The 26878-nt window shown below is 33.3% G+C and overlaps 2 protein-coding genes and 1 long non-coding RNA gene across 4 annotated transcripts; 1 reads left to right on the forward strand and 2 right to left on the reverse strand.

The window, feature by feature from the left end:
- Nucleotides 1-3052: 3052 nt before the first annotated feature.
- On the reverse strand, nt 3053-5114 carry LOC128194780 (uncharacterized). Of its 2 annotated transcripts, none has more exons than XR_008246145.1 (3): nt 4852-5114; nt 4129-4200; nt 3053-3696 (listed from the first exon to the last, which is right to left on the reverse strand). It is a non-coding gene; the product is annotated as an uncharacterized LOC128194780 (long non-coding RNA). The 2 variants fall into 2 exon arrangements; XR_008246146.1 differs by having other exon boundaries at nt 4385-5114.
- An 849-nt stretch (nt 5115-5963) lies between these two features.
- On the forward strand, nt 5964-6529 carry LOC108323670 (NAC domain-containing protein 30-like). Its single transcript, XM_017556162.1, is given in 3 exon segments — nt 5964-6033; nt 6036-6116; nt 6306-6529. Coding segments are annotated over 3 exon segments (375 nt in total).
- Nucleotides 6530-8047: 1518 nt separating this feature from the next.
- On the reverse strand, nt 8048-14614 carry LOC128193388 (glutamate receptor 2.8-like). The gene is made up of 5 exons (XM_052870846.1): nt 14329-14614; nt 11943-13186; nt 9359-9668; nt 8863-9260; nt 8048-8593 (listed from the first exon to the last, which is right to left on the reverse strand). Exons 1-5 carry the CDS (start codon nt 14582-14584, stop codon nt 8204-8206), a joined length of 2598 nt encoding a protein of 865 aa, XP_052726806.1. The 5' UTR covers nt 14585-14614; the 3' UTR covers nt 8048-8203.
- Between the last annotated feature and the right edge of the window lie 12264 nt (nt 14615-26878).

Here is a 26878-nt window from a genome sequence, read left to right on the forward strand (position 1 = left end):
ATGAGAGTTTCTCAAACAGGTAATTATTGTCCTTTTCAAAATGCTTTATCTCTTGTTGCTTCGACTATTGTCTAGGGTGTGGTGTTTTTTCACATGGACAAATGCATCTATTAGCTAGTGTGTCCTCATAACATTCACAGATTGTCTAACCCTAATTTATAACCTACCAATGTTGGAATTTGCTGGATAAGCTTTCTGTTCAGATTTATGTTCTCGTTGTATCTTTGTGATGCAGGCAAACCCACCCGATCCAAGGTCATTTCCATTTATTTTGCTTGGAAACAAGATTGATATTGATGGCAGGAATAGTCGAGTAGTAGGCAAATATTATTACACTTTGACATTTTCTCACTTTATCTCTGAGTGTAAAATGTTTATTTATCTCACATGCAGGTTTCTGAGAAGAAAGCAAAGGATTGGTGTGCTTCAAAAGGGAATATTCCCTATTTTGAAACATCCGCAAAAGAAGATTTCAATGTTGATGCTGCATTCCTGTGTATTGCCAAGGCTGCTCTTGCCAATGAGCACGAACAAGACATGTAAGTTTCACTCTCGATTGTGATGCAGATACACATGAATATAGGTTGTACTACTATATAACTGTACCGGACATGTACCAACTATTGTCAATGATGTTAGTACCACTTGCAGTTTAAGATTTAATATACAACTACTATGCATTAAGGCATATCTACAGACTATCACTGTTGGAATGTCAATGAAGTGATAGAAATAGAAAATGGTTCACTGGTATGCGTTTCATGTCTCATATTTCTGTTTTTGGCCTAAGTTCTTTATTTAATGTGAATTTTATTACTGTTTCTTATAAAGAAATTCCCAAATTAATATATTATTTGGCATTTCTAACATTCTAGAAATCAATATTAATATATTATTATTGCTGATGTTAATTTATATATAGAAATCATTAAGAGGATTGTGTCTACAATGTCTGCGATTGTAGGAAATTGAATGACATTATAGTCGTCGAGGACCATTTAAAGTTATTAAACATAATATTCTATTTTCGTTAAATTAATCTAGATAAAGATAATGGTAGAGTTTCAGCTATAAATATTTAGTTTGTATTTTTTTCCTTAAATTAGATGGAAGAAATTTTATAGATTTGAATATGATTAATAACAATCTCTTCTTATAGATAATAAGATTTGTGGATCAAGAGACATTAGTTAATTTAAAATTTTGCTTTAAATATTGTAGGACCAGGTTTCGTTAAATTTAAAGTAATTTTGATCAATTATTATTCGCTTATATGTAACCGAATGAAGAATAAATAAGTGTGTTTTATGTTTATGATCTTAATGAATTTTCAATATCCTCTTTCTTCTTGGGTATTTTTCTTTGGTTTGTGTAACTAGGATTAGGATATAAAGATATTTGATAAGGTTCTTGGTTGATCTTTAAATACTTATCCAACTATTCATCACAATATTGTTTTAACTTTATTATTTTATTTGTAGATCTTTAATGATTCATCTCTCATGGATGCTGCTGCAGACATTGAAGACATTAGAAGGAACTGGGCTTCTTTTATTAAGTGTTAGTAGAAACTGTTACAATTAAATAGTGTATGTACATTAACGTAATATTTAGATTTAATATATAGCTTCAGGTATAAATGATGTATTAAATATTAGACTATTTAATATTTGAAATAAATTCTATTTTGTTAGTTTCATTAAATTTGTTTATTTAAAGCTCTATTGATTATAAATTGATTGGATGAGATCATAATCCAGGAATATTATTATAATTTCATTGGATGTCAAATTTAATAATAATTTTTTTTTAAAAATAAAAACATATATTATAACGTACATCACTACAAAAAATTAGATTTTTATCGGGGGTTATTTTTTTCCTTTCCGGCGGTTTTAACCCCCAGAAAATATGTTACCCGCGGTTAGGAAAACCGTTGGGAAAACCTGCGTCGTTAAGTAATTACCGGCGGTTTTTTAAAAAACCGCCGCAATTAGCCGGGGTTTTGAAAAACCGCCGGTAGTAGTAGGGGTTTTACTAAAACCGCCGGTAGTAGTGGGAGTTTTACTAAAATCGCCGGTAGTAGTGGAGGTTTTACTAAAACCGCCGGCAATAACCGGGGTTAAGCAAAACCGCCGGTAATTTGTGAGGGTTTATGAAAACCGCCGGTACTTTTGAGGGTTTTTCAAAACCGCCGGAAATATAAATAATTTAATTTTTATTATTATTCAAATTACTTGATTATCATTAATAAACCAAAATTAAATAATATGAAACCAAAATTAAATGTAAACATTAAATATAAACCAAAATATTATTATATAAATTATAAACATTAGAAATACAATTAATGTTTCTTAAAAATTAAAATTAACATGTTATGAATAATAATTATAGTTTCTTCATTATTTTCATCATTTGGTACTTCTTCATTTTATCCATCATTTGGTACTTCTTCATTTTATTCATCATTTTTCATTTTATTCATCATTTGATATGCTTCCTTTTTCAAATACCTACAATATAAAACAATAATTAGTTAATAATATTTTAAAAAAATTATTAGACGAATTTAAGAACTATTGATGGTTAAAAAATATTAAAATATGATATAATAGAAACTAAATCCAAGTATATCTTTAACCAAAATTGAAAAGCCAAAAGCACCATATTCATATATTTCACTGCCCTTAAAATCCCCAAGTTACTCATGCAAGACGTGTAACACATGTCTACAAGCTAAATTAAAAAAAAAAAAACAATCATAATAACTCACTTTTTTAAAGTTTAAACAAGGAGGGCCCTTATTATTAAATCTCATTAAATTTTTAAATTAAAGTAATTGAATACATGATGATTACCAATATATGTTTACAATGAGACATTTTTTGAAAAAAAAATTATTACAAAATTGTTATTATTCAATTATAAATTTTCAAAGCAATTCTAAAACACGTGTAATCATTCTAAAATGACAGAATAAAATACACACAAAATAAGAAACAAGCAAAAAACATTGAAGCATAAAAGCATAAATCAAATAACTCTAAAGGTTAATAGTTCAGATGACCAGCTGATGTAGTAGTAGTACTTGAGCGAAAATCAATCCTAAATATAATGCTATTCAGAATATAATAGCAGAGTTTCAATTTTCTTTTCTCCCTAGTCTAGACCCCATTCAAACATATTCTGTTATGCTCTTATTTGTCAACTACATCTTCTAAAAACCTCAGCCCAATACCATCACATTTCATAGAGATCAGTGCTCAACCATGTCACCAGTTATCAGATCAGGCATCAACACAAAATTCCACGGTCACTATTACAAACATAATTCTACATCTTACCTTTGTTCGGTTTTGAGGGCACTTTTCATCTTTAGGAGGCAATGGTTCTATTGCAGCCCTTTCAAGTAGCAGTAAAACATAATCCACCAGTACAAACATGTCTTTCTCAACATGAACAATTGGTGCTGGTATTTCTTCAGCATCCAGCCATTTCACTTTAGCTTTTTGGTTTTTAGTCTGGCCTTCAAGAGCCTTCAATCCACTATGCAAGGAGTCCATTACCAAAGTAGAAGTGACCTCTTTCTCAATTAAGAAATGCTTTACAACTACTTTCAAAATTATATCTGTCTTCTCCCTAGACATGTGGCGCTTAGAAGTCTGGTCAATTTTCCCCCAGAAAGAAAAGAAGCTGCATGCATTTTAATATTTGATCAGAACAAAATACGACACCAGAACCCAAACGTCTGAGATACGTGGGAATTGATGATAATACATAATATCAAATAGGAAAACAATATGCATTCCAATAAAAAGAAAATATCAAATCATATTTAATTTCAAATAGGATGTAAAACATACATTTCAAGATACACATGAAATAGACATACTGCCTGAAGTAAGCTATAATACATCAAAACCACAATAACCTATTTCATTTGACAATGACATTCATTCCTCTTCTGTATCTTTTATACAATATGGCTAACATTTTTTCTACTTTCCAGATTGAACGGGAATTAAATCAAATTTTTCAGTACAAGTGTTAAACTATTTATTGATCTGCAAGTGTGAAAAAGAATAAAAATCATCCATCCAAATAATTACAGTAGCAAATACTTACCTCGTGAAGCTCTAAAAGCTTATCTCTGATATATTACACACGCTCACGAACCTCAAGACGTGAATCTCCGGTCTATAAAACAAAAACTACTAAGATACAGATCTCTATGTAAGGTCCACACTGGAATAAGTAATTGAATTCAAATATGAAAATAAGGAAGCATTCCTTAAGAATCTAAGTTATTTTGTGCATTATAACAAGAAGATGCTTGTTCTGTTTCTAGATAGTATTTAATCTATTCATTTTGAAAAATGACCTTTAATCGTGTATGCTTCTAAATTTTGTACCAAAATATCAAACTTCTTGAACTTATATTTCTGTTTCACGCTTCTAATTCTCTCTCTGTTGGCTCTGCTCTGAAATCAATGTTTTTCAAAACTGGACTTCCTGATGTCTTTCTCTTGAATCAGGATTATAGAAATCGCGATTCAACACGAGCTTACGTTCCCAGTACCTAACATACCTAACATAGAAAGAAAAACAAGAACTCTAAAACATATATGCATTCCAACCAAGACCATACATCACAACATGCTCAATATAACACAAAAATCAATCAATTTAACCATAACGATTTACATGATATTATAACCACTAAATTTGCATGGAATGAGGTTTCCCAATTTCTAGGGTTTTGGAAAGAGTATAGGACGATGGAAAAGAGAATTTAGATGAGGCTAAGAGGACGAGAGAATTAGGAATTGCAGAAGGAGAGAACTTAACTGTGACGGACGAAGCTCATGCAACAATGGCGGACAATGAATGAAGAGTCAGACGATGGACGCGACTCAGGCGAAGGACGCGACTCAGTCGGACGATGAGAACTCAGGCCAGTGTAGTGAACGACAAAGAACGGTGTCAAACAACAGCTTTGCGGTGAACCATGAGGAAGAGGCGTGCCAAAGTGTATATGAGATTAGAGAAATTAGGAAGAAGAAAATGTGCGCGCGGAAGGCCAAATTAGGGGAAAAAAACAATTATTTTGCTCTTTCCAGCTCTTCCTTCCCAAAGGGCCGATTTTTTTTTTTTTTTTAAAAAAATTCATAACTTAACTGTGGTTTTTATAAAAACTGCCTGAACTTGTTGGAGGTTTTCAAAACCGCCAAAAATAAACCTCCCTTAAAATACATTATTTTGGTAGTGCATTGCTTAGTACGTTAGGGTACGTTGATCACATATTATAACGTATAATAATATATACGTAATAATATATAACATATTATAACGTACAAAAACTTCTATGTTATAATATACAAATGGAAATTTGTCATAATAGTTTGCGCATATTATAAGGTACTTCAGAAACTACGTTATAATATGTGGAACATATTATAACGTAAATTTCTGCTACGTTATAAAAGGCGCAGAGTTATTATATCGCCCAGAACTACGTCCACAGTAACTACGTTATAAAAGATCATTTTTGTACGTTATAAAAAGTCATTTTTCCACTAGTGTTTTTTATACCGGTTAAAGCCACATCAGTTATAAAAAGTCATGTTTTACACAACTGTTATAATACCACCAAGTATAAAAGTGAGACTCTATTATACCTATTATAGCACCAGCAGGTATAAAAGGAGAATTTTTTTCTCTAACAACGAAGGGGACTTTTTATACCTTATCCCATAGTACTAGGTGTAAATATCAGACTTTTATACCTATTATAAACAACACAAGTATAAAAAGTAAAACTTTCTACACTAGTTCTAGAGTAGGTATAAAAAATCGAAAACTTTTTATACCTCCTGCTTCTATACATGCTCGAAAACAAGTATAAAATTCCTTTTTTTAACATGTATAAAAAAACTTTTTTTGTCATAGTGTCAGTTGATATGGAATCATGTGTGCCTCTAGGATTCAGATTTCATCCAACAGAAGAGGAGCTTATGGGGTACTATCTAAGAGGAAGATAAACTCCCTAAAAATCGATCTAGATGTTATTGTTGAGATTGATCTCTACAAAATGGAAACCTGGGATAGACAAGGTATATTAATTACCCAGAAATGCTTTCTTAAATTAAAGGGACATGAATAATCTTTAAGAAATTATAATTCATGTTCAGAAAATTTAATCAACTTCATCTATTAACTATATATCATAACGTTGTATATGGAGCGAGTTATGACATTATATACTTACAAAGTTGTTGATGTGCTTGTTTAAAATTATGAAGATATGTGCAAGCTAGGATATGAGCAACAGAATGAGTGGTACTTTTTCAGCCATAAAGATAAGAAGTATCCTGCAGGAATAAGAACTAACAGGGCGACTACTGCTGGATTCTGGAAAGCAACTGGAAGGGACAAGGCTATTATGACCAAAAATAAAATCATAGGGATGAGGAAGACCTTGGTCTTCTACAAGGGACGTGCCCCTAATGGAAGGAAAACGGACTAGATTATGCATGAATATAGGCATCAAACCTCTGAACCATACTGTATCTAACATACCCATACTGTGTTTCATAATAATTCTTCTGCTGAATAATATCTTCATTAATCACTACTAAACCATGAAGATGGAAGAGATAAGATGAACATACCAGGAAGGATTTGAGTTTGAGGGGTTCGAGACAGAATGTTTTGCACTGTAGTGATAGAAATCGTCCCAGCAGATTCTTGGTATCTTCAACAAGTTTCATTAACTTTTACGTAAGTACCAAAACTAGAAACCCAAAACCAGAGACGAAATGTTTTTGAGTTATAACACAAAGATCGAACATCAGTAGATCGAGCAAAGAACGAGAGAGACAAAATCAGAGAGCCAAGATCGAACACAGTCTTACCTCGACCTCGACCTAAGATCAGTTAACGGCAGCGCGCCAGAGCATCTCGACCTCACGCAACCCACAAATGCCTCGACGCCTCAACGCCTCCATCTTCACGCTCAACCAAGTAGGAGAAGACGAACACGAAGCCAAGGAGGAGAAGATAAAGACGAAGCCAAGCAGGAGAAGATTGTGGTGCGGGGAAGGATTTGGAGGAAAATTTGATGAAGGCGGGGAGGAAGATTAAAGTTTAGATATTTTTAGAGAATTAGATTAGATAGATGAAGATGCGGGGAGAGAATATGGACTGGGTAAGTATTTTAAAAATAAAAAAGTTATATTTTAGGGACGGTTTTTGTTATTAATCGCCAGAAAATTTAAAATTAATAAAAAAAAATACTTGCGATTTTAGATATATATTTATTTTTATGTGTATTTTAAATAAGGATATCAAAGTTTAATAATTATTTTAAATTTTTAAAACTTTCTTCAAAATGCATCATATCTAAATCTAAACTTATTTTCTATTATGAAATTAGGATAAATTTGTAGGATTAACTATTTCTAAAATCCTCTTTCTGATAACTCACCAGTAATTCTTCTTCTTCATATCTAAAACTACTTATATATAAAAGTAAAGTAAATAGGTAGTTAACTTTTCTGGTCAAATACAGTCTCCTTCTAGCTTTGACCACCATAGATATTATTGAATTATGATGCTATCTCATTGGTCATTGGGGAGTGTGACCCTTTTGAACTTGGATCATTCCCACTTGTACTGATGAGATACGAGAGTTTCATATTTATACTAATTTTTCATAAGATAGAGTTATAATAGTGTGAACTAATGCATCCAACAATAATCACTCACTACAGAAAGATATGCAGGTACTTGAATTATAAAGCTGAAAATTCATTGTGGCTTAATCTAATTACACAATTTCAGAAATTTTCAAGAGCTGAACACAATTATATTTGCTAATAAGTCGTATAGAACTCGCTTGTTGTGCATTGCCGCAAAATATATATTCTTCGACTGAAAACGAAATTTCCAAACAAATTAGTCAAAGTTATGAAGGAGTGCTGCTAATTAAGGGCGAAACATAATAAACAAATTCAGTTTTATTAACTTAAATTTTGTTTATTAATACAAGAACTGTACAGTGATATTTACAACAACATTTTTGCTTTGCATCAGTTACATTATTAGCAGTACGTTATAACTTATACTTAGTAATTTTATGTAACTGGCAGTTCTATAACAACACTTTCCACTCCTCAAGCAAGTACAACCTTTGACATGTTTAAACTTGAGTTGGTGTAACATGTGTGGTTGAAGAGGTCGTAGGGCTTTCTGCAATATCACTTACTTTTCCTGACATTCTTCTCTTTGCATGGTTACATTGTTGAATGATCATTGTGGTTAATCCCCAGATTGTTTTCTCTTCGCTGTTTGCATAATTCATACAGAAAACATAAACCAAGAGAGAAAATGTTGATGTGCCTCCTGTCAATATGAAGAGGACCCAGAAGCTATTCGGGCTAAGACTTGCAGTTTCTCCATTTACTTTTGTGTCTTCACATTCCTCTGATCCAAGCATTTTGTTCTCTAATTCACTTACCTTGCCGGTTTCTACTAAATCTAGAAGTGCTTTGTTTACGTGAAGAATCAATGGAGACCCCCTTGGAAATGCCTAACACACGCAACACACAAATAGTTAAACAAGCTTCCATAACCAAAGAAAGAGACACAGAAAGAGTTAAACAAGCTTCCTTAACCAAAGAAAGAGACTAGTAAAACACTTGGTTAAACTTTATCATCAGGAACTATAAAATCATGACTGAAACTTGTCAATGAAAAGTGTTTCGCCAATAAATAATATATTTTAAAAGAATCTATCAGAAAGTATATCCTTAGAAGGTGCATAAATAAAAGCTGTGAGAATATTGTTGCATCACATACAAATCCAACTCCTCCAACTTTGTACAAAGGCCCGGCTTGAATAAACTCTTTACAGTACTTTGCTAGGAAAAATTTGGCTGCAGGAGCTTCCAGAAAGGCAACTCCTATTTCTTTTCTTCTGAAAGCTTCAGCAAACTCTTCAAGTTCTCCGTAGTTCCTCATGTTTTCAGGGTGGAACTTCAACACTGTCTCCACATAATGTTTCACAAAGGATCCTGAACTGTATCCAACCCTGATGTAGCTATTCCGTAGCCGATCAATATTATCTACAGTTGGTTCAAGCCGTTCAGCAGTTAGCATGCTGGCAAGGTTAGCTGTGTAAGTCTGTGTTATGATAAGTGCCACAAACAACCAAACCACCATAACCATCTTTGATAAATTGCTATGTAGCTTGTCTCCTATGTTCAGTCAAATGAGCCGAATTAGAATTAACTAAGTATTCAACAATGAGATAAATGATGGCATACAAGAACATAGAATCTTAAATTAAAATTACCATCTAACTTGATTAGAGGGGTCAATCCCAACCAAGCCATGGTCCCAGTTTGATTCAGCATGGAACCTGTAATTTCAGGACTGTGGCGTCTTTCCAACATCCAAAGAATGAAGCCATTGTAGATAACCATGGCCAGTATTAGAACCCACATAGTCTTCGTAAAAGGTTTCATAAATAACCAAGCTCTATGATCCATTTTTGATTTAAGGGGAACTACCATCAGCACTCCTGGATCAGTGTATGGCTGAGTGAAATCTGCATACTGATATCGATATGAAATTATGCTTACATCAATTACTGCATCGAAATTCTGTTTCATGTATACACAAATGAAGATGTGGGAACAAGTGTGTCAGTAGCTATGAAGTCCATATATGGATAAATATACGAATAAGGACACACATAAACTATTAAAATATAATGCAAATTCAACAAAAATATAGAAAATCCTAAGACAGAAGTACTAAATTGTAATCAAAGTTTTAGAATACTGTAAAAAAGCCTAAAATAGAAAGAAAAAATCAACAACATTCTACGTAGGTAAAAAACTAGAACATTCCATATAAATTATGGTTAGCATATTTTAGAATAATCTATGGTCTATAAATACCTGTATACTCTACTATTTGATGTAAGACAATATCTACCACAACTAAGACAACTACAAAATACACTTCTTTCAGCTATTACTTTCATAGTTTTTCATAGTCTAAGATCTCTCGTAAACTGCCCTCGTGGAAAATATATCATAGGAATGAAATTTGTATAAAAAACAAAGTTCAATCCTGCTGGAACTATACAAAAACACAAGGCAAGATTGGTCGCTAAAGGCTACTACTCATAATAACTAGGAATCGACTACAATGAGACATTTGCTCCAGTTGCTCGCTTAGATACAATTAGAGTTTTAATAGCTCTTGCAACACAGAAAGGATGGAACATTTATGAATTGGATGTCAAATCAGCTTTTCTAAATGGAGTACTTGAAGAAGAGATTTATGTGGAACAACCACAAGGCTTCATCAAAAAAGACAATGAAGGCAAAGTACTAAGACTTAAAAAAGCATTATATGGCCTGAAGCAAGTTCCTCTAGCATGGTATAGCAAGATTGATCAATACTTCATCGATCAAAGATTCATGAAGAGCAAGAGTGAGCCAACACAATATATTAAGACATAAGTTCATTATCATCTCATTGTCTCCTTATATGTCGATGATCTTATCTATACATGAAACAATATGAAATGATGAAAGAATTTAAAGAAGACATGATGAAGACATTTAAGATTATCAACCTTGGCTTGATGAACTATTTCCTCGGTAAAACAACAAAAAGAAGGTATATTCATCTCTCAAAAGAAATATATTGAAGCTCTACTAAAGAAGTTCAAGATGAGAATGATTGTAAACATGTCACTATTCCGTTGGTGGTAAACGAGAAGCTACAAAAAGATGATGGAGCATAGAATCATCACGTTGCAGGAGTTTGATCGAAAGTCTCTTGTATCTCATAGCCATACTACCAGACATTATGTATGCTACAAGTCTTCTATCAAGATTCATGCAAAAGCCAAGTCAGATTCATTAGGGAATAGGAAAAAGAATTTTAAGAAATCTACAAAGCACAAAGGAGTTTGGTATATGGTACAAAACCATGACTAACTCAAAGATGATTGGCTATAGAGATAGTGATTATGTAGGATCAATTGACGACATGAAGAGTACGGGATACACTTTCTCACTAGGATCAGGTATTTTATCTTGGGCATCAAAGAAGAAACCATGGAACAATCAACAATAAAAGCATAGTATGTAGCAGCTGCTGAAATTACGAGTCAAGTAATATGGCTATGAAGAATACTTGAAGAAATGGGTGAACCACAAAATGAATCGACTATTATCTATTGTGACAACAAATCAACAATAGCAATAGTAAAAACTCTAGTCCATCATCAAAGAACAAAACACATAGCCATTAAATATCACTTCATTCGAGATGCAGAGACAATTAAACAAATTTGACTCGAGTACTGCCTTACAAAAGACTAAATTGCATATATTTTTACAAAGGCATTACTAAGACCAAGATTTGAACTACTATGCACAATTTTTGGAGTATTAAAGTGTAATGCAAATTCTAGAAAAATATAGAAAATCTTAAAATAGAAGTATTAAAATATAATAAAAGTTCTAGAATATTGTAAAAAAGCTTAAGATAGGAAGAAAAAATCAAGAAAATTCTACAAAGATAAAAATATAAGACATTCCACATAAGTTGTAGCTAGCATGTTCTACAATAATCTATATGGGTATAAATATCCATGTACTCTACCATTTGATATAAGACAACATCTACCACAACTAAGATAACTACAAAATAACTTCTTTCAACTATTACTTTCACATTCTACTATTTCCATATTTTTTTTATCCCATCAATTATTCCTTTCGTAACCTCAAAATACTTACAGACACAACACAAACACACAACTAAATTGAAAATATATAGGACACGGTACAAATAATGAGAAAGGATAGATTGAAAGACTTAGTACAAATAATACTATAGTTAACAACTCTTACCTTCAAGTAAACTTGCTTCACCAAATTATCAAATGTGCCATTGAAAGGATAGAATTTGTAAGGCAAGTGATAGGGAAGCAACTCCATTGTTGCTCTGAAAATATCAATGGTAAATCCTTGGAAAGTGGTGGTATTTTCTGTTTGGTCCTGAATTACAGTTACGGATTGTTTCAATGAGTCCATAACGGGGACCCCAATTCTTAGTGGTTTACCCAATGCTAGAATCCATCCTCTTGGAGTTCCCCAAGGTCTTCCTGGCCATAAAACTTGTCCAAGTTCCTTCATTGAAGAATTGAAAGCAGCATTTTGGCCTATAGTATTTGAGAAACCTAGTCCATTTGTCCAGAACCCAATTTCCTTATAATCTTTCCCCATCACATTGATGATCTGAAAAGTATCTGAAGGATCTAACCTTTGGTCAGTGAAATGAATTTTTCCACTTAAGCCAGTAAAATTATTAAGAAGAATCTTATCCAGTAACATTTGATCCTTTTTGTTTTTTATTTGGATCATGGATAGAGAAAGAGTCCACACTGCATCATAAGCACGTGCTGCAAATATCCCAGGCTCATTGTTAAGCTCATGAGGGTTCTCTGAGCTAAACCTTTTTTTAAATTTATAGTAAAAGTCCTCGTATTGAAGCCCTATTTCTGGGAAGTAGCTCTTTACTCCAACTATCCCTTGCATTGATGATATAGTAGAAGAGTTCAATGAATGGACAAGACTTGTAAGAGGATCAGTAACGATCCACACATAACCTTTCTCCATCATTTTCAATTCCTTTGCAGTTTGAAACAGGTTTATGGCCAAAGGAACTGACAAATTAACAACAAAAACTCTACAATAGCTATTCCTAAGCTTCTCTAGTTCTTGAGGCAGTGAAGAGGAGCTTAACTGAGGGATGGCCAAAACATTGCTTATATGAACACCTGATACACTGAGATCCCTATAGAGATGAGAGAACATTCTCGTGGATGAAGAATCAGTATCATCGTATATTATGTTAACGTTGTACCATTCAAAGGAATGTACAATAGCTGCTACTGCTTTCATCTGCTTAAACTGATTAGGTGAGATTTGCACAAGGTAGGGCCACTTCAAAGTTGACCAGTTTGGAGTTGCATCAGCTAGAGATAAAACTGGGGTCATATTTTGGCTACAAATATCAGCCACTAAAATTGTCTCTTTCCATGTTTCAGGTCCTATAATTGCTTCCACTTTCTGTGTATCAATAAGATCTCTAACTGCAGAAGAAGAGTAGGGCATTGTTATACATAGTTTAGAACTTGATAATTGTTTCAATAAACTCTGGTAAACACTTACAAAGAAAAAAGATTAAATATAATTTTAATTCTTAATTTTTTAAACGAAATTAAAATTAATATATAGTTAAATTTTTTATACATTTTGTTTTCTAAATTTAGAAAAAATATATAAATATAATTAAATTGTTTTGACTTGTTAAACATGTTTTTCAATTGATATTAAAATCAAAATATATTAAACAATATAAACTCAATTAATAAACTCAAATGAAATAGATTAACCGTTTTGAAAATATTTAGTATAATTGGATTGAAAAACTATATTTATTTATTTTTAAAATTTAAATATTTGAACAAACCCAATGGTTAAAATTTAATGACTAGAAATATATTTAATAAAAAAAATGAAAATATAAAATGAAACAAATTAAAAATAATTTTTAAAGAAGTTAATTTTTTTTTAATTTCTCCTAATTGGATTAAATTAACTTTTCGAGAAGGCACAACATGAAAACAATTTCTCCAATAAATTCCATCTCTTAATTTTCAATAAATATTTTTAAAAAGAAATCATCCAGGTGACCTAATGCTATAAAATCTCCACTGCAATCTCATTTCTGCAACCAATCTTCTATTTTAAGCCAAAGCATCAGTGATTCATGGAAAAGAAAGCTTGGATAAATCAAGATGACTTAATTGGAGAAGAAGAAGAAGAGAGAGAAAAGAAGTGAAAAGATTTCATATCAGTTCTGATGAAAATTAAAGCCTCTGCTTACACATGAAAAGATGTAACAGAAATTGCTGTAAAATATGAAACTTAAATTCTTATTTTTCTTTTATCAATATTTAAAGAAAAAAAAGTTAGTTTGATACTGATTTAAAAAAAAAACATTAATTTTAAAATACTTTTGATAATATAATAATATATATATATTATGATTTTAAATTAAAAAATAATATAATTATAATCAAAATATTATTATTTGACGGTGTTAATGAACTTAATTTATAGTTTTGCAGTGTCATGCTAATAATTTATTATGACAGAAGGGTTTATAATAGTCTTATCCAAGTTGAATAGAATATGAAAGAATGAAAGAGTGGTGGGAAAGAAGAAAGACCTGATAGGGCAGCCTGAAGAGGATCGCCATGTGAGTCCCTTATCTGTAAACCAAAACTTTGATTGCTGTAATGATAGAAATCTTGCATAGCCATCTTAACAGCAACCATCTCCTCTTTACCGTTACGAGAGTTGTTGTCTGTAATAACTCCTATGGTACCCTTTATCTTCACATGCATTCCATCATCAACTGTTGTTTTTCCTAATGCAGTGCTCATCAAACAAAGAAGAGGAACAAGCACATCCAGGCTACCCATAATACCAAAGAATAACTATGCATCATTCATCCATACATTCCTTTATATGTAGCCACAAAAAACTTGTCAAGTCAATTCATTGAGTCAAATTCCATTCTTCTAGATTGAAAAGAAGAATGACAACTTGCCTTCGTCTTTAAGATAGACTGGTCTAATTATATAATAGTTGTCGAGTTCAATGGAGTCACTCAAAGCTTTTTAAAAAAATTAAGGGATCATTAAAAAAAAAGTGACCTCATGATGTTAGTGATTATTCAAATTAATTTTTTTACGAGCTTTATATTTCTGTTTTTCTTTAATCATCAAACAAGGATTAATCCTTGATGTCGTTTAAGTTGGTTTATGTGTTGAGCATGGGACGACAACGACAGAAGAGAACGTAGTGCACATTATATGACTATCGTAAGTAGAAGAGAACGAGACAACGATTGAGGGGTTTTGTGCAATTCTGCCGCTAGTTAGCCTTCTGGCCAGTAACCAGTTTCGTGGAAAAAGAGGTGCCAACGACAGAAGTGTCTAATACTTGTTGAGACTTTTCCTTTTATTATTCTCTTTTTTTGGAATTAGATTGTCAATGAATACATGTTGTTTGTATTTGAATATATTTTTTATTCTTTATATTTAAGAAAATAACTTGAAATTTCTTACAATTATTTTCCACCCTTCTATACAAGTTAGATTATGTTATGTCAATTCTAAACCATATAAGAAAATGAAAATTTTCTATATTGATTGTATCTATACTAGTTTTAAAACTAGTATAGAAAATCGTTTTTAATCAATATAAAAAACTTTTCATAAAAGTGTTAAGATTAAACATTATGAAGATCATGCTAACATAATTAAAAATTGCAAAGTTAATTTTTAATCTTTCTGATCTTGGTGTCCAAATTTAAAACATCTCTAAACTAGCTTAATAGAAGAAAATATGATGAGAAAGATTAATTTTTATTTTATGTGTTGTCATAGAAATTTCAAGATTCCTCCTTTCGTTTTGGAACTTCCACATGCCGACTTTTCATTATATAATTATATTTATTATTTATTTTAGGTCCCTTCAAACATATCACTATTGCCAAGAAATTTGAATTGGTATACAGTCTCCTCGAGGCCTATATGACCACTTCAAATAAAACACGGGAAGTCAACTTCCATGTCAATGACCCACTGCAGATAAATTAGTACCATTAAAACAAATATATAAATACATATATGTTTTATTTTCGTAAATTTTTTTATTCTTTTACAATATATGTATTCATATATATTAAAAAAATGACTAGAATCTTCATTGAAATTTTATAAATAATTTAATTTTGACTCGAGTAATTATCATTGACTTCTTCGTATATAAGTTGTTATAGTAAAAATTGTATGAATAAAACAAATTTGAATATTTTTCTGTTAATCTATACCAGTTTAGAATTATATATATATATATATATATATATATATATATATATATATATATATATATATATATATATATATATATATATATATATATATATATATATATATATATATATATATATATATATATATATATATATATATATATATATATAAAATGTAACATCCCAAAAATACAACAATAAACTATATATTAGAATAATCACATTAATAATAATTCAGAATCAGTCTTATACTAGAGTCGAGCGTACGCTCATGGCCGAACGACCTTACAAAAAGACTTTCAACTGAACCGCTCAAGATAAAAGAAATCCTGACCGAACGATTTAAAAGAGACAATTACCGAACGGTCAGATAACAACAAAAGAGAGGAGGTGACTAAACGTTCCTACAGCTCGGTCTTCACTTCCACCTCTACCAAATTTTCTTCTTCCAGCGCCTCTTTCAGCCGCTCGTCTCCTTTTGCTCAGATCCACACGGATGATCATTGCAACGACAAGGACGGACGTACAAAGACGAGACAACACAATAAAACACAGGGTAAGCTTATGTAATTTAATTCATGCATAAACATACATTTCAACCAATCCACACACAAGGTACATTTCATCATACATATCATACGAAGCCTATTACTAGACTGACTGTCCGGACGATATGAAATCTGTGTAGCTACAGGCGTTCGTGCACCCGGGTGATGTAGTAACTGGAATACTCTCATCAGCTGCCACCCGAGGTTAGTCCTATTCATCCAAAGTACCCCTAAGGACGGGACCTCCTGCCGTTTCCACACATGACCTACCCTCCTCTACGTGAGGATGAGTACTCACGAAACATCAGGATGAACTGCCATCACTAGCATAACCACAGTCATACTTTACAAATCTTAATTCTCAATCCTAAGTCGTTCCTCCCTGGAACGCTCGTACAAATCCACAACATTCCATTCATCTCATATTTTCTTCATCATTCGTTATCAATCATCTCAAGTTTGTCTTTCATTACCAATCATTTTAGTTTCATCTTTCACTTTCAACCATTTCAATTTCCTCTTTGATAAAAAACTTATAAAGACACCAGACCGAATGTCAATCCTCACTCAGAACGAGGACGAACACTTGAGACGAGACAGATAGGTCTCCAGTCCATAATAGAATAAGACCGAGAGGTTCACTGTCGGTTTGAGAGAGAAACCAAGTGTAATATATGTAGCAAGGAACGAATGAACCGAACGTTCATTACAAAGTGAATCAATTATATGAACTGACTCTTGATAATTTAGACCGAACGCTGAAAAGGCCTCGCCAAAGGCTACAACTCTAGGCTGGAACCAATCGATACAGACACTTCAAGATATTCTAATAATAATACTTAGAAGAATTCTCATGAAGAAACCGAACGCTTATGAATATTTAACTTATTTGATTTTACATTAAGAAATCCGAATGCCAGTAAATGATCGAGCACGGTAGAGAAGAAAATTCTATTGAAGTTAGACGAACCCTATTTTCATCAAGATAGATTATACAAGAAACGAGTACGGGCACTTGATGTAAGACCGAGCACTACTCAGTACGAGCGCTAGGTGTAAGACCGAGCACTACTAAACTTATAATAAAAGACTTGATAAATATAATAAGATACTAGCGAAATAGTGTTTACGAACAACGGAAATATACCATTATATATATATATATATATATATATATATATATATATATATATATATATATCAAAATTGAGTTTATCACAGGATACCCAGATACAACTGTGCTTGGCCGAACGCTCAAGCATAGTATTACCACCCGAGGACGCTCGTCCTCAACTAGGATTCTCTCCAAATGAAAGAATCCCGTTTCAACTAGGTTCACTAGGAAAACCGAACGGTCAATGACCGTTCAGTAACGAACGTACACTTTTATATGAGCAATTTCATACCAGACTTGATTATTTTCAAACTTATTTCTTAACATATAGTTTCATAACTATATACATTTATATCATACTCAACTTTCATACTTCATACAATCCATATCATATAAGTTTCATATTTTTCATACATCAGACAGGGCAACCATCATATATCATATAGTCAAATATCACAATACTCATACTTCACTTTAATTTAGTAACTCAACAAACGTTCATTCAATCCAATCACATAATTCATCATGCATCAAAATCATTCAATCAACTAAACGAACGTTCAAACATTTCAACAGCATACAAATTAAATTAAATAAGCTTCCCTTACCTCAAAGCGTGAACGGACGTTCCCAGAGGCAGAATACTTTCACCACTACCGGTTTCCCTACCCTCAACGCTCGACAATTCCAACTACACCAAATGACAACATAACACTTTCAGAATCACTCTTTTTGAGAATGATGATTAACACACGAACCCAAAACTGGGTTTGCATGTTTAGGAAATGAACGACAGAGCGAATAGAAAGACTTACCAGCCCAACTTCACAAACCGAACGATTTATCTGGAAGCTCTTGACGCCGGAAGTGCTTCTACGGTGCTGGAATAGTGATCGGAGGAGAGAAAGTGAGTGTTTTCTCAGAGAGAAGATGAAGAGGATGTAGAGAGAAGGAGGAGAGAATGGGGTTCTTCAGAAATTTTGAAAAGAGGGTGCATGCAGAGAGTGGGGTAGATTTTTCTGAAGATTCAAGTTTTGCTCCATAGTTGAGAACGAACGTCCCCTCTTCAGTCGACACCTATTTTCCGCTAACTGATTTCCGGGTCTCCTTCGCTTGACATCTGGCGTTCGTCATCTGAGTGTCGAGCCTCCCTCTTGACACGTGAATTCCACTAACGACACGTGCTTGGATTTTATTGGTTCTGACATTCCCCCTAACTACAAAAATTTTCGTCCTCGAAAATTAAAACATACTAGAGAATAAACGAGGGTACAAGTCCCTGGTTGCATCTTTCACTTCCCACGTAATGTCGTCAGTCTTCTCGTCCCTGACCACTCTCATCAATCTGATGGCTTCCCCCTTGTAGTACTTGGTTTGGTTATCTCCAATACGTACTGGTTGGATCTCTACCGATCGGTATCCATAAATACGAACGTCTTCTAGCTCTAGCACATGAGACGAGTCTCCAATATACTATCAGAGTGGTGATGAGTGAAAACTAGATGATGATTAGCTAATTGAGGAGGCAATGATATCTTCATACGCTACCGGCCCAATGCGTCTACTGTCCAAGAACCTTCGGCAGCAGCTTCCTAGGACGAACGACTTCTGCCCACACGCACGTCTTTAGCAAATCTTCAATGTTGACTGGTTTCAACTATAACGAACGGTTATGTTTGGGTAAGGACTAAATGTTTATGGGAAGAGAGTAAATTACAGGATAACTCTGAAGTAAGGAAACGGTTGATAACATTTAAATAAAGAGATAATGGCTTTGAAGGGTTGACCGATCGGTAACATAAATACCGAACAAGAAAAATCACTATTAGGAAGAGTCACAAGTCTTCCAAGAGGAAAAGAATTAATATGGGAGTTTGTTACTATTGGATTCGAGTGTGAAACAGAGAAACAGAAGAAACCAGAGAAATAAAGGAGAGAAAACACAGAAACGAATAATCTGAATATCACGGGATAAAATTATTATTGAAAATCAAGACAAACTAATATATATATATATATATATATATAGCTAATCTAAGTAAAGAACATAAATAACGAACGTTTAAGAACGAACGAGGCCGAGCAGCCAAAAGATCTGATCGTTCGTTCATGACCGAACGCTTAGAAGAAAGAAAATGTTTGGCCACAAATGATCAGACGAAAACCGAACGATTAATTGCAAGAAACAAAATGAATAAAGTTAAAAGCTGATTCTAACTGACAGTTACTGTTTGAAGAAGAGAGTATAGGTAATTCCCGAGTGATTGAAAGAGAGTATCAAATATCTTAGGTTTAGGCAGAGACTGGATTTTCTTGGTCATTGGAGGAAACAAGACTTCACCTCTGACCCCAAATCGATTCAAAGCGCGCGTACGTCCAGGTCTTCATGTTTTTGGGTTGTCCTATCCGTCTGGCCGTTCGTTCCGGAGTAATAAGTTGAACAAATCCTCAACGGGTTGCCCAACTTACTCTTAGATGATCGAACAGATCCGAGAGATAAATCGCTACCTGAATTACTACTAGATTGTATTCTAAGTAATCAAACCACTCTCTACTTCCAACTGAGACTCCTAATAACGTTCATATCCTCACTTGTAATATTAAGTCTCTGAAACTCTCAACTAAACCCGACTCTCGGTTTATCACTGCTTACCCACACCCGAGTACTTGCACTTTACTCATCCAGTAATTCACACTTCAAACAATTCTTCACACAACTCTCCTTATCTTCAACACTCCTAGCAATGCTCTCCAATGTTCCACTCCTGTTGTTTAATAGGAGAAGAAGCAGATGACCCAGCTGTAGTACTATCCTTCTACACTGAATCCACATACTGCTGCTGAGACGTCTCTGCTGAAGCTTGAGCGTTCTTCAAATGTTGAAAAGTCTGAACCAACGTGACGTTCTGTTGCTACATGTTTGTGATTATTCATCCCATCAATGTCATGGAGTTAAGCGTATCCACAACCGTAGATAAGAGAGGAATGACCTAAATGTCCCCTACTGAACGTACAAGGAGGAAAATACTTCTCAATCTAACTCAGGGACCCTATCTAAACCGAACGCTGACTACGGCCAAAAGCCAAATCAGCATAGTCAACAAGACAATGTATGTCCAAACGGCAATTAATAGAATGTTCAGTCACAAGAAAATCAGTATGAGACCGAACGATTAGTAAGAAAACCGAGCGTCGACATCCCCTTCACGTGAAGTATCTCTTAAGTTAGTCAATTCTAGAAAATAACACTCTAACTAAAATAATAATAGATATCTATCTCACAGGTTTAGATATCCAAACTAACCCAGTGTTGGTGTTTTACCCCACCAGATCAAACGGCTTCCTTCTCAAAACAATTAAACAACTCTCAACAAGACATTCCATATAATAAACAAGTGCCGGCGGGAGGTGTACCTGAGCTCGTTGCTTCAGCGCCCATTAAGACATATATACGACCAGCTGCTTGCGCTCGGCCACCTCTTCCTTGTTGACCTCTTCCCGCATTTGGTGGCCTCAACCCTGCTCGTCCACCCATGTTGCACTCGTTCTCCACATGCCTGCTTCCCCTATAACGAGTGCAATATTTTGCTACCATCAGTTGAGGACACGACGACCGATAGTGGGGTCCCCCACACTGAAAAGACTTAATAGAAAGGCTTGAAATCAGTACTTTGAGATCGCTCCTCAATCCATTCTCAAACTTTCGACACTGCCACTCTTCACTGGTAGCCATGGTGTTGAATCGTACTAAATGTTTGAACTTGTTGGTGTACTCAGAAACTGACATTCCTCCCTACACCAACTGAAGAAATTCCACTTCCTTGGCAAAACGGACGCTATTAAGAAAATACTCCTCATAGAACTTGCTTCTGAAAACTTCCCAAGAGATGGGATTTCGAGCGTCTGTCAACATCATCTTCATGCTCGTCCACCAATGACTGGCCTCTCCAGTCAGCAAATACTCAGTGCATGCCAAGCGATTGTTGTTCGGACACCTTTTGGCATTGTAGATTCTTTCCATGTCCCTTAAGCACTGGTCAGCCTCATCAGGTAGACACTTCCCATTGAACTTAGTAGGGTGATGTTGAAGGACACTTGTAACACCCAAATATTTTAAAGGGTATTACTGATAGTTAGAGACTAAATTAATTTGATATCTCATATAAACAATCAAACTTTATTACAATTACTCCAAAGTACAATACCAAACTTACAAACTTTAAACAATATAGTCTTCACCATTGAAATTTCAACTTATAAGTTTTACACAACATAATCTTCCCAATACAAATTTATTCTTTTTACAAAAATCCCTAAAAGTTTTTCCCCACATCTCTTTCATCTCTAAGCTTTTTCAACCGCATCTGCAACATTATCTAATCACATATAACATGAGTTATATGATCATAGTACAAACAAATAAGGGTAAGCCAACCATATCATAAAATCATTAAACTTGTAATAAAAATATTATAATCATGTGTTTCTGCAATTGATAAAATATCATTATTCCGATGTCATTAATTCATCATTATCAAAATCATCTTTCTCCTTTCCATAAATCTTACAAGTGTACCATGCTTACTCATGAAGCCTTATGGTCAGACCGCTCTCTGCCTGTTTCCTTAAGCCTCACTTATATACTATGTCTTACTTTCTGAAGCCTTATGGTCAGACCCCTCTCTGCTTGCTTTTATAAAACTTACGAATCATAGGTTCATGTCAAAGCCTTATGGTCAGACCACTTTCTGCCTGCTTTCATAAACCTCATGTGTTACTTTGCTCATACCAAACTCTCATGGTATAACTCGAACATACTACTCCCGGTAGTAACATCATTTCATAAGTAATGATTTCTCATATCCACCCCAACATTTCATAAAACCAACAATTCATACCCTCTTATCCATCTAACTCAATCATGTTCATTCTTTAATCATGAATTCATAATAACCCGTTTTGGTATCAATAAATTAAACATATTGCCAGATATCATGCTTCATATTATAAACTCATTTTGCCCATAACGAGTATAACTCAACGTATTTTCACCAAACAAAGATCATGGATCAACCAAAATATATCAACATATCTTAGGAAATACATATTAAAGTCTGGGCTCAATGTAATAAAATATATATGAAATTTTTACCATGATAATATTATGCATCTACAATCAACTTGTTTTATTTTATTTTCATCCTAGTATGGATTTTTCTTTATTCCAATTGGTCACCGGAGAGGACCCAGATGTCTGAACGCATCAAACTCACCTTCGACGCCAGCACATATGACTAGTCACAACTGACTGGACCAGGCCAGGGCTGCTCTATGATCAGGGATGTGCCAACTCAGGTTTTTAAGGTTCCTCTATCCTACCAACAAAGAAAGGCCCTCAATAATTAATAATTGATTTATTTAAATTATCTATCATGTTCTCTTATGCTCTAAATTTGAAATGTCAAATTCTAATGTGTTCACTTCCTCTCATAGCAACCTCAAACAATATTTGTACATGTATTTAATACCCATATATAAGCTATTTCAGAACCCTTACTTCAGACCTTCCAACAAGATCAATTTCAGCCAACAAACTCATTCAGAACAGATTAAATTCATCACGTCACAACATGTATAATTTCACAGTTTCAGTTATCATGCCCAATATAATAAAAGTCATAAAATAGTTTCACAAGAGCACACCAGTTCAACATTCATATGCAAATATTTTATAAAATAAATTCATACAAAAATAATTAGCTCCCATTACCATCAAAATAATATTAATATAAAAATTTAGGGGAATCAAGAAGTTGAATCTGGCAGAGCCGGTTAGACAACTTCTCATCATACCAGAAAGATGCAATAAAAAAAATAGATAAAACAATAAAATTTCTAGGGAAACAAGAAGTTGAATCTGGCAGAGCCGGTTAGACAACTTCTAATCCATCCAAAAATACAATATAATTAAATAACACGAACATTAACATGTCTGGGGAAACAAGAAGTTGAATCTGGCAGAGCCGGTTAGACAACTTCTAATCCTTCCAAAAATGCAATAAAATAAATAAGTAAAGCAATAAATAGTTTGGGGAAACAAGAAGTTGAATCTGGCAGAGCCGGTTAGACAACTTCTAATCCTTCCAAAATACAATAAAAATAAATAAGGAAAGCAATAAAATGTTTGGGGAAACAAGAAATTGAATCTGGCAGAGCCGGTTAGACAATTTCTAATCCTTCCAAAATAATAAAAAAAAAAATAAACAACTAATAACATACAAATGGCATAACATAATCAATATCACATTTTACAACTATCACACTTGGATATCATCACAGAAGCATACTCTTATTTAAATTTCAAGATCATACAGAAACAAAATACTCCATATTCAAGATTTAAGATCAGACAAAAGCAAAATATAGCATATTCAAGACTCAAGATAATATAAAAGGAATACTCAAAGTTAGCTCCCCTTACCTCTATTCCAGACTTAGTTTCTTCTTCTCAAACCGTTCTCCGGAAACATCCAGAATTTCCCCTCTTCAACTAGAATTTACTCCAACTCTCTTCTCTCACAATTTCTCTAGAATTTTGGTGTAAATTTCCAGCCTCCCCCCCTTGGCTATTTATAGTAAAAAAATTTACTATTCATTTTTACTATTCATTTTTACTATTCATTTTTTTATTCATTTTACTATTACAAAAATAATTTTTTTATTTGCAAATTGGTGAATTCTGATCTCAAAGCTACGTGTAACACTTATCCTTTCCAAAAATATTTTTTTTTTACTATTCACTTTTTACTATTCACAATTTACTATTCACAATTTACTATTCACTAATTTTTAATTTTTTTTTCTAGTATCTAACAAATATTTTCAAGGATCTTACAATCTCCCCAACAACATTTATTTTCGTCCTCGAAAATTATTTATTTAAACAAAGACTATTTAACAAAAGATTACTTACAAAAGAGATATGGATTTTCGAAAACCATTGCTCTGATACCCAATAGTGTAATACCCCGATTTAGGCGTTACAATTTATTTTTCCACAAAAATACATATATAACTTTTCTTTAACAATTTTCAACACCAACAAAATATTAAGTGTTTTATTACAGCACAAGTCTTCTAAAATAAAATTTCACACAGTTCATAAACTTCTGAAATTTAAAATTCCACACATTTTGAAATTTCAAAACATATTTATTTAGAAATCCCCGATGTCTGTTTTTTTTTTTTCCACAGATCTCTTATCTTCTAAGCAAGTCCAGAACCATATGCTAATTCATCTGAAATAGTTTCTGCTCCCGTATAATATCACACATTATACGATCATTGCATTCACATACACAAACACAAACAATAGGGTGAGCTAACTGAAACAAACATACAATCCATTCACAATTTGTTAATAATACATCCACATTATTCAATACAGTTAAGCACACACACTCAACATATTATCACAATATCATTGCTCAACAATTTTACTATTCCACTTATCAAAGTGTTACAACTTCACCTCATCTGACTTACTTACCAAAGTAGTACAAACCAAGTTATTCTCTCTACTTATCAAAGTAGCACCGCAAGACATTATTGTCTACTTACCAAAGCAGTACGGTATAATTAATTTGCCTACTTACCAAAGTAGCATAAAACAAGATCTTCTGCCTACTTACCAAAGTAGCGCAACAAGACAATACTGTCTACTTACAAAGTAGCACAGTATAGTTAATCTGCCTACTTATCAAAGTAGCCCGATTTATATCATTCTCTTTATCTCTTCCTTCATCATCTCATCCTGCCTACTTATCAAAGTAGCACAAATTAACCAAATTACCTTTTTCAACATATTATTTATCGACAATCTGAACCAATCAAACTAATCAACAACATGTTTAGATTATATGGTAAGCTTTTCAGTCCAATCCAACGGTTAATGAGGCAGAAATCATCAATTTTGTATAAATGATCCAAAAACATAAATTAAGCAATATTGAGATCCCTGAGAAGTTACGAAATTAATATCTCTAAATCGGTACCTCCGATCTAAAATCCGAACGGTCGAAGTATGTCCCTATCTGTTATGCGCTTCATACTAAAGTTTCAGGTTAATCTAACGGTTTACTAAGTAGATATGAAGGTTTTACCGAGGTAACTGAGAGACAGAAATTTAAGTGGTTCTCGGTTAAACTCCAAATACGGAATGAATTCCTCTAAGCACAGACATCTAATTCCAAATCTGAACGGTCAAGATCACCTAATATGTCTTATGAACTCCATACTAAAGTTTGGGCTCAATCTAACGGTAAATGGAATATACATGAAATTTTTACCAATATAATGTAAGAACAGAATTATAGTGTTCATCAAATATTTCAAACTTTCGAAATTTCTTTCTCTAAGCATAGACCTTTAATTACAAATCCAATCGGTCACAATGTATTAATATGTCTTAGGGATTCTATATCAAATTTTGAGGTTGATCTAACGGTCAAATAGGTCAGAATTCTATATTTTACTGAGACAACTTAGTAACAGAACTACAGGGGTAACTAATTTACTCAAACTTACAGGATTTATTTCTCCAAGTACAGACTTCTATTTTCAAATCCGAACAGTCAAAGTTTAGTAATATGTCTTAGGATTCACATATTAAAATTTTAGCTAAATCCAACGATAAAAACAATTAATAGAAATTTATCACCACAGTAACTCGAAAATAAGAAATTATAATCATGAAAACCAAATTTTACACAAGTCAATATATAACTACCATTACCAAATTTATTTTTTTTTTTAACATATTCATTTTCATGATCATAACAATAAAGGATTAGCTCCCCTTCATCAAAGTCAAGCAATTGGAACCATATTTCTAACTACAAAATTCTAGAAATTAAGTTGAGTTAGCTCCCCTTACCTCATGAAGGCTCAAACACCTTAAACTCTTCTTCAAAGAGAGCAACTCCTCTCCTCCTTGCTAGACCAAGTCAGCCTCCACACTTAGGACACTTAGGATTTCGTTCACCCCTCACCAAGGAGCTCTCTACTCTCCTCCAAAACTCCAAATCGGATTTCGAATTAAAAGAAGAAGCCTTAGACAACTAAGGACCCATGCACTTGCCACCTAACAATAATAAACAACCAATGGACCATCCTAAACCATTTTCCAGCCCTAAAACATGGTAGGAAAGTCTCCAAAGGGTCCCAAAATGTTCTC

This window comes from Vigna angularis, chromosome 11 (assembly GCF_016808095.1).
Source record: "Vigna angularis cultivar LongXiaoDou No.4 chromosome 11, ASM1680809v1, whole genome shotgun sequence".
Lineage (NCBI taxonomy): Eukaryota > Viridiplantae > Streptophyta > Magnoliopsida > Fabales > Fabaceae > Vigna > Vigna angularis.

Excerpts from the sequence above, each read along its gene's own strand:
- LOC128193388 (XM_052870846.1), bottom strand. The coding sequence starts at position 14,584 with ATGGGTAGCCTGGATGTGCTTGTTCCTCTTCTTTGTTTGATGAGCACT. Across the intron at positions 9,261-9,358 it reads CCCTCTAATCAAGTTAGATG|GAGACAAGCTACATAGCAAT; the intron begins GTAATTTTAATT and ends GACTGAACATAG. Across the intron at positions 8,594-8,862 it reads AAGTTGGAGGAGTTGGATTT|GCATTTCCAAGGGGGTCTCC; the intron begins GTATGTGATGCA and ends TGCGTGTGTTAG.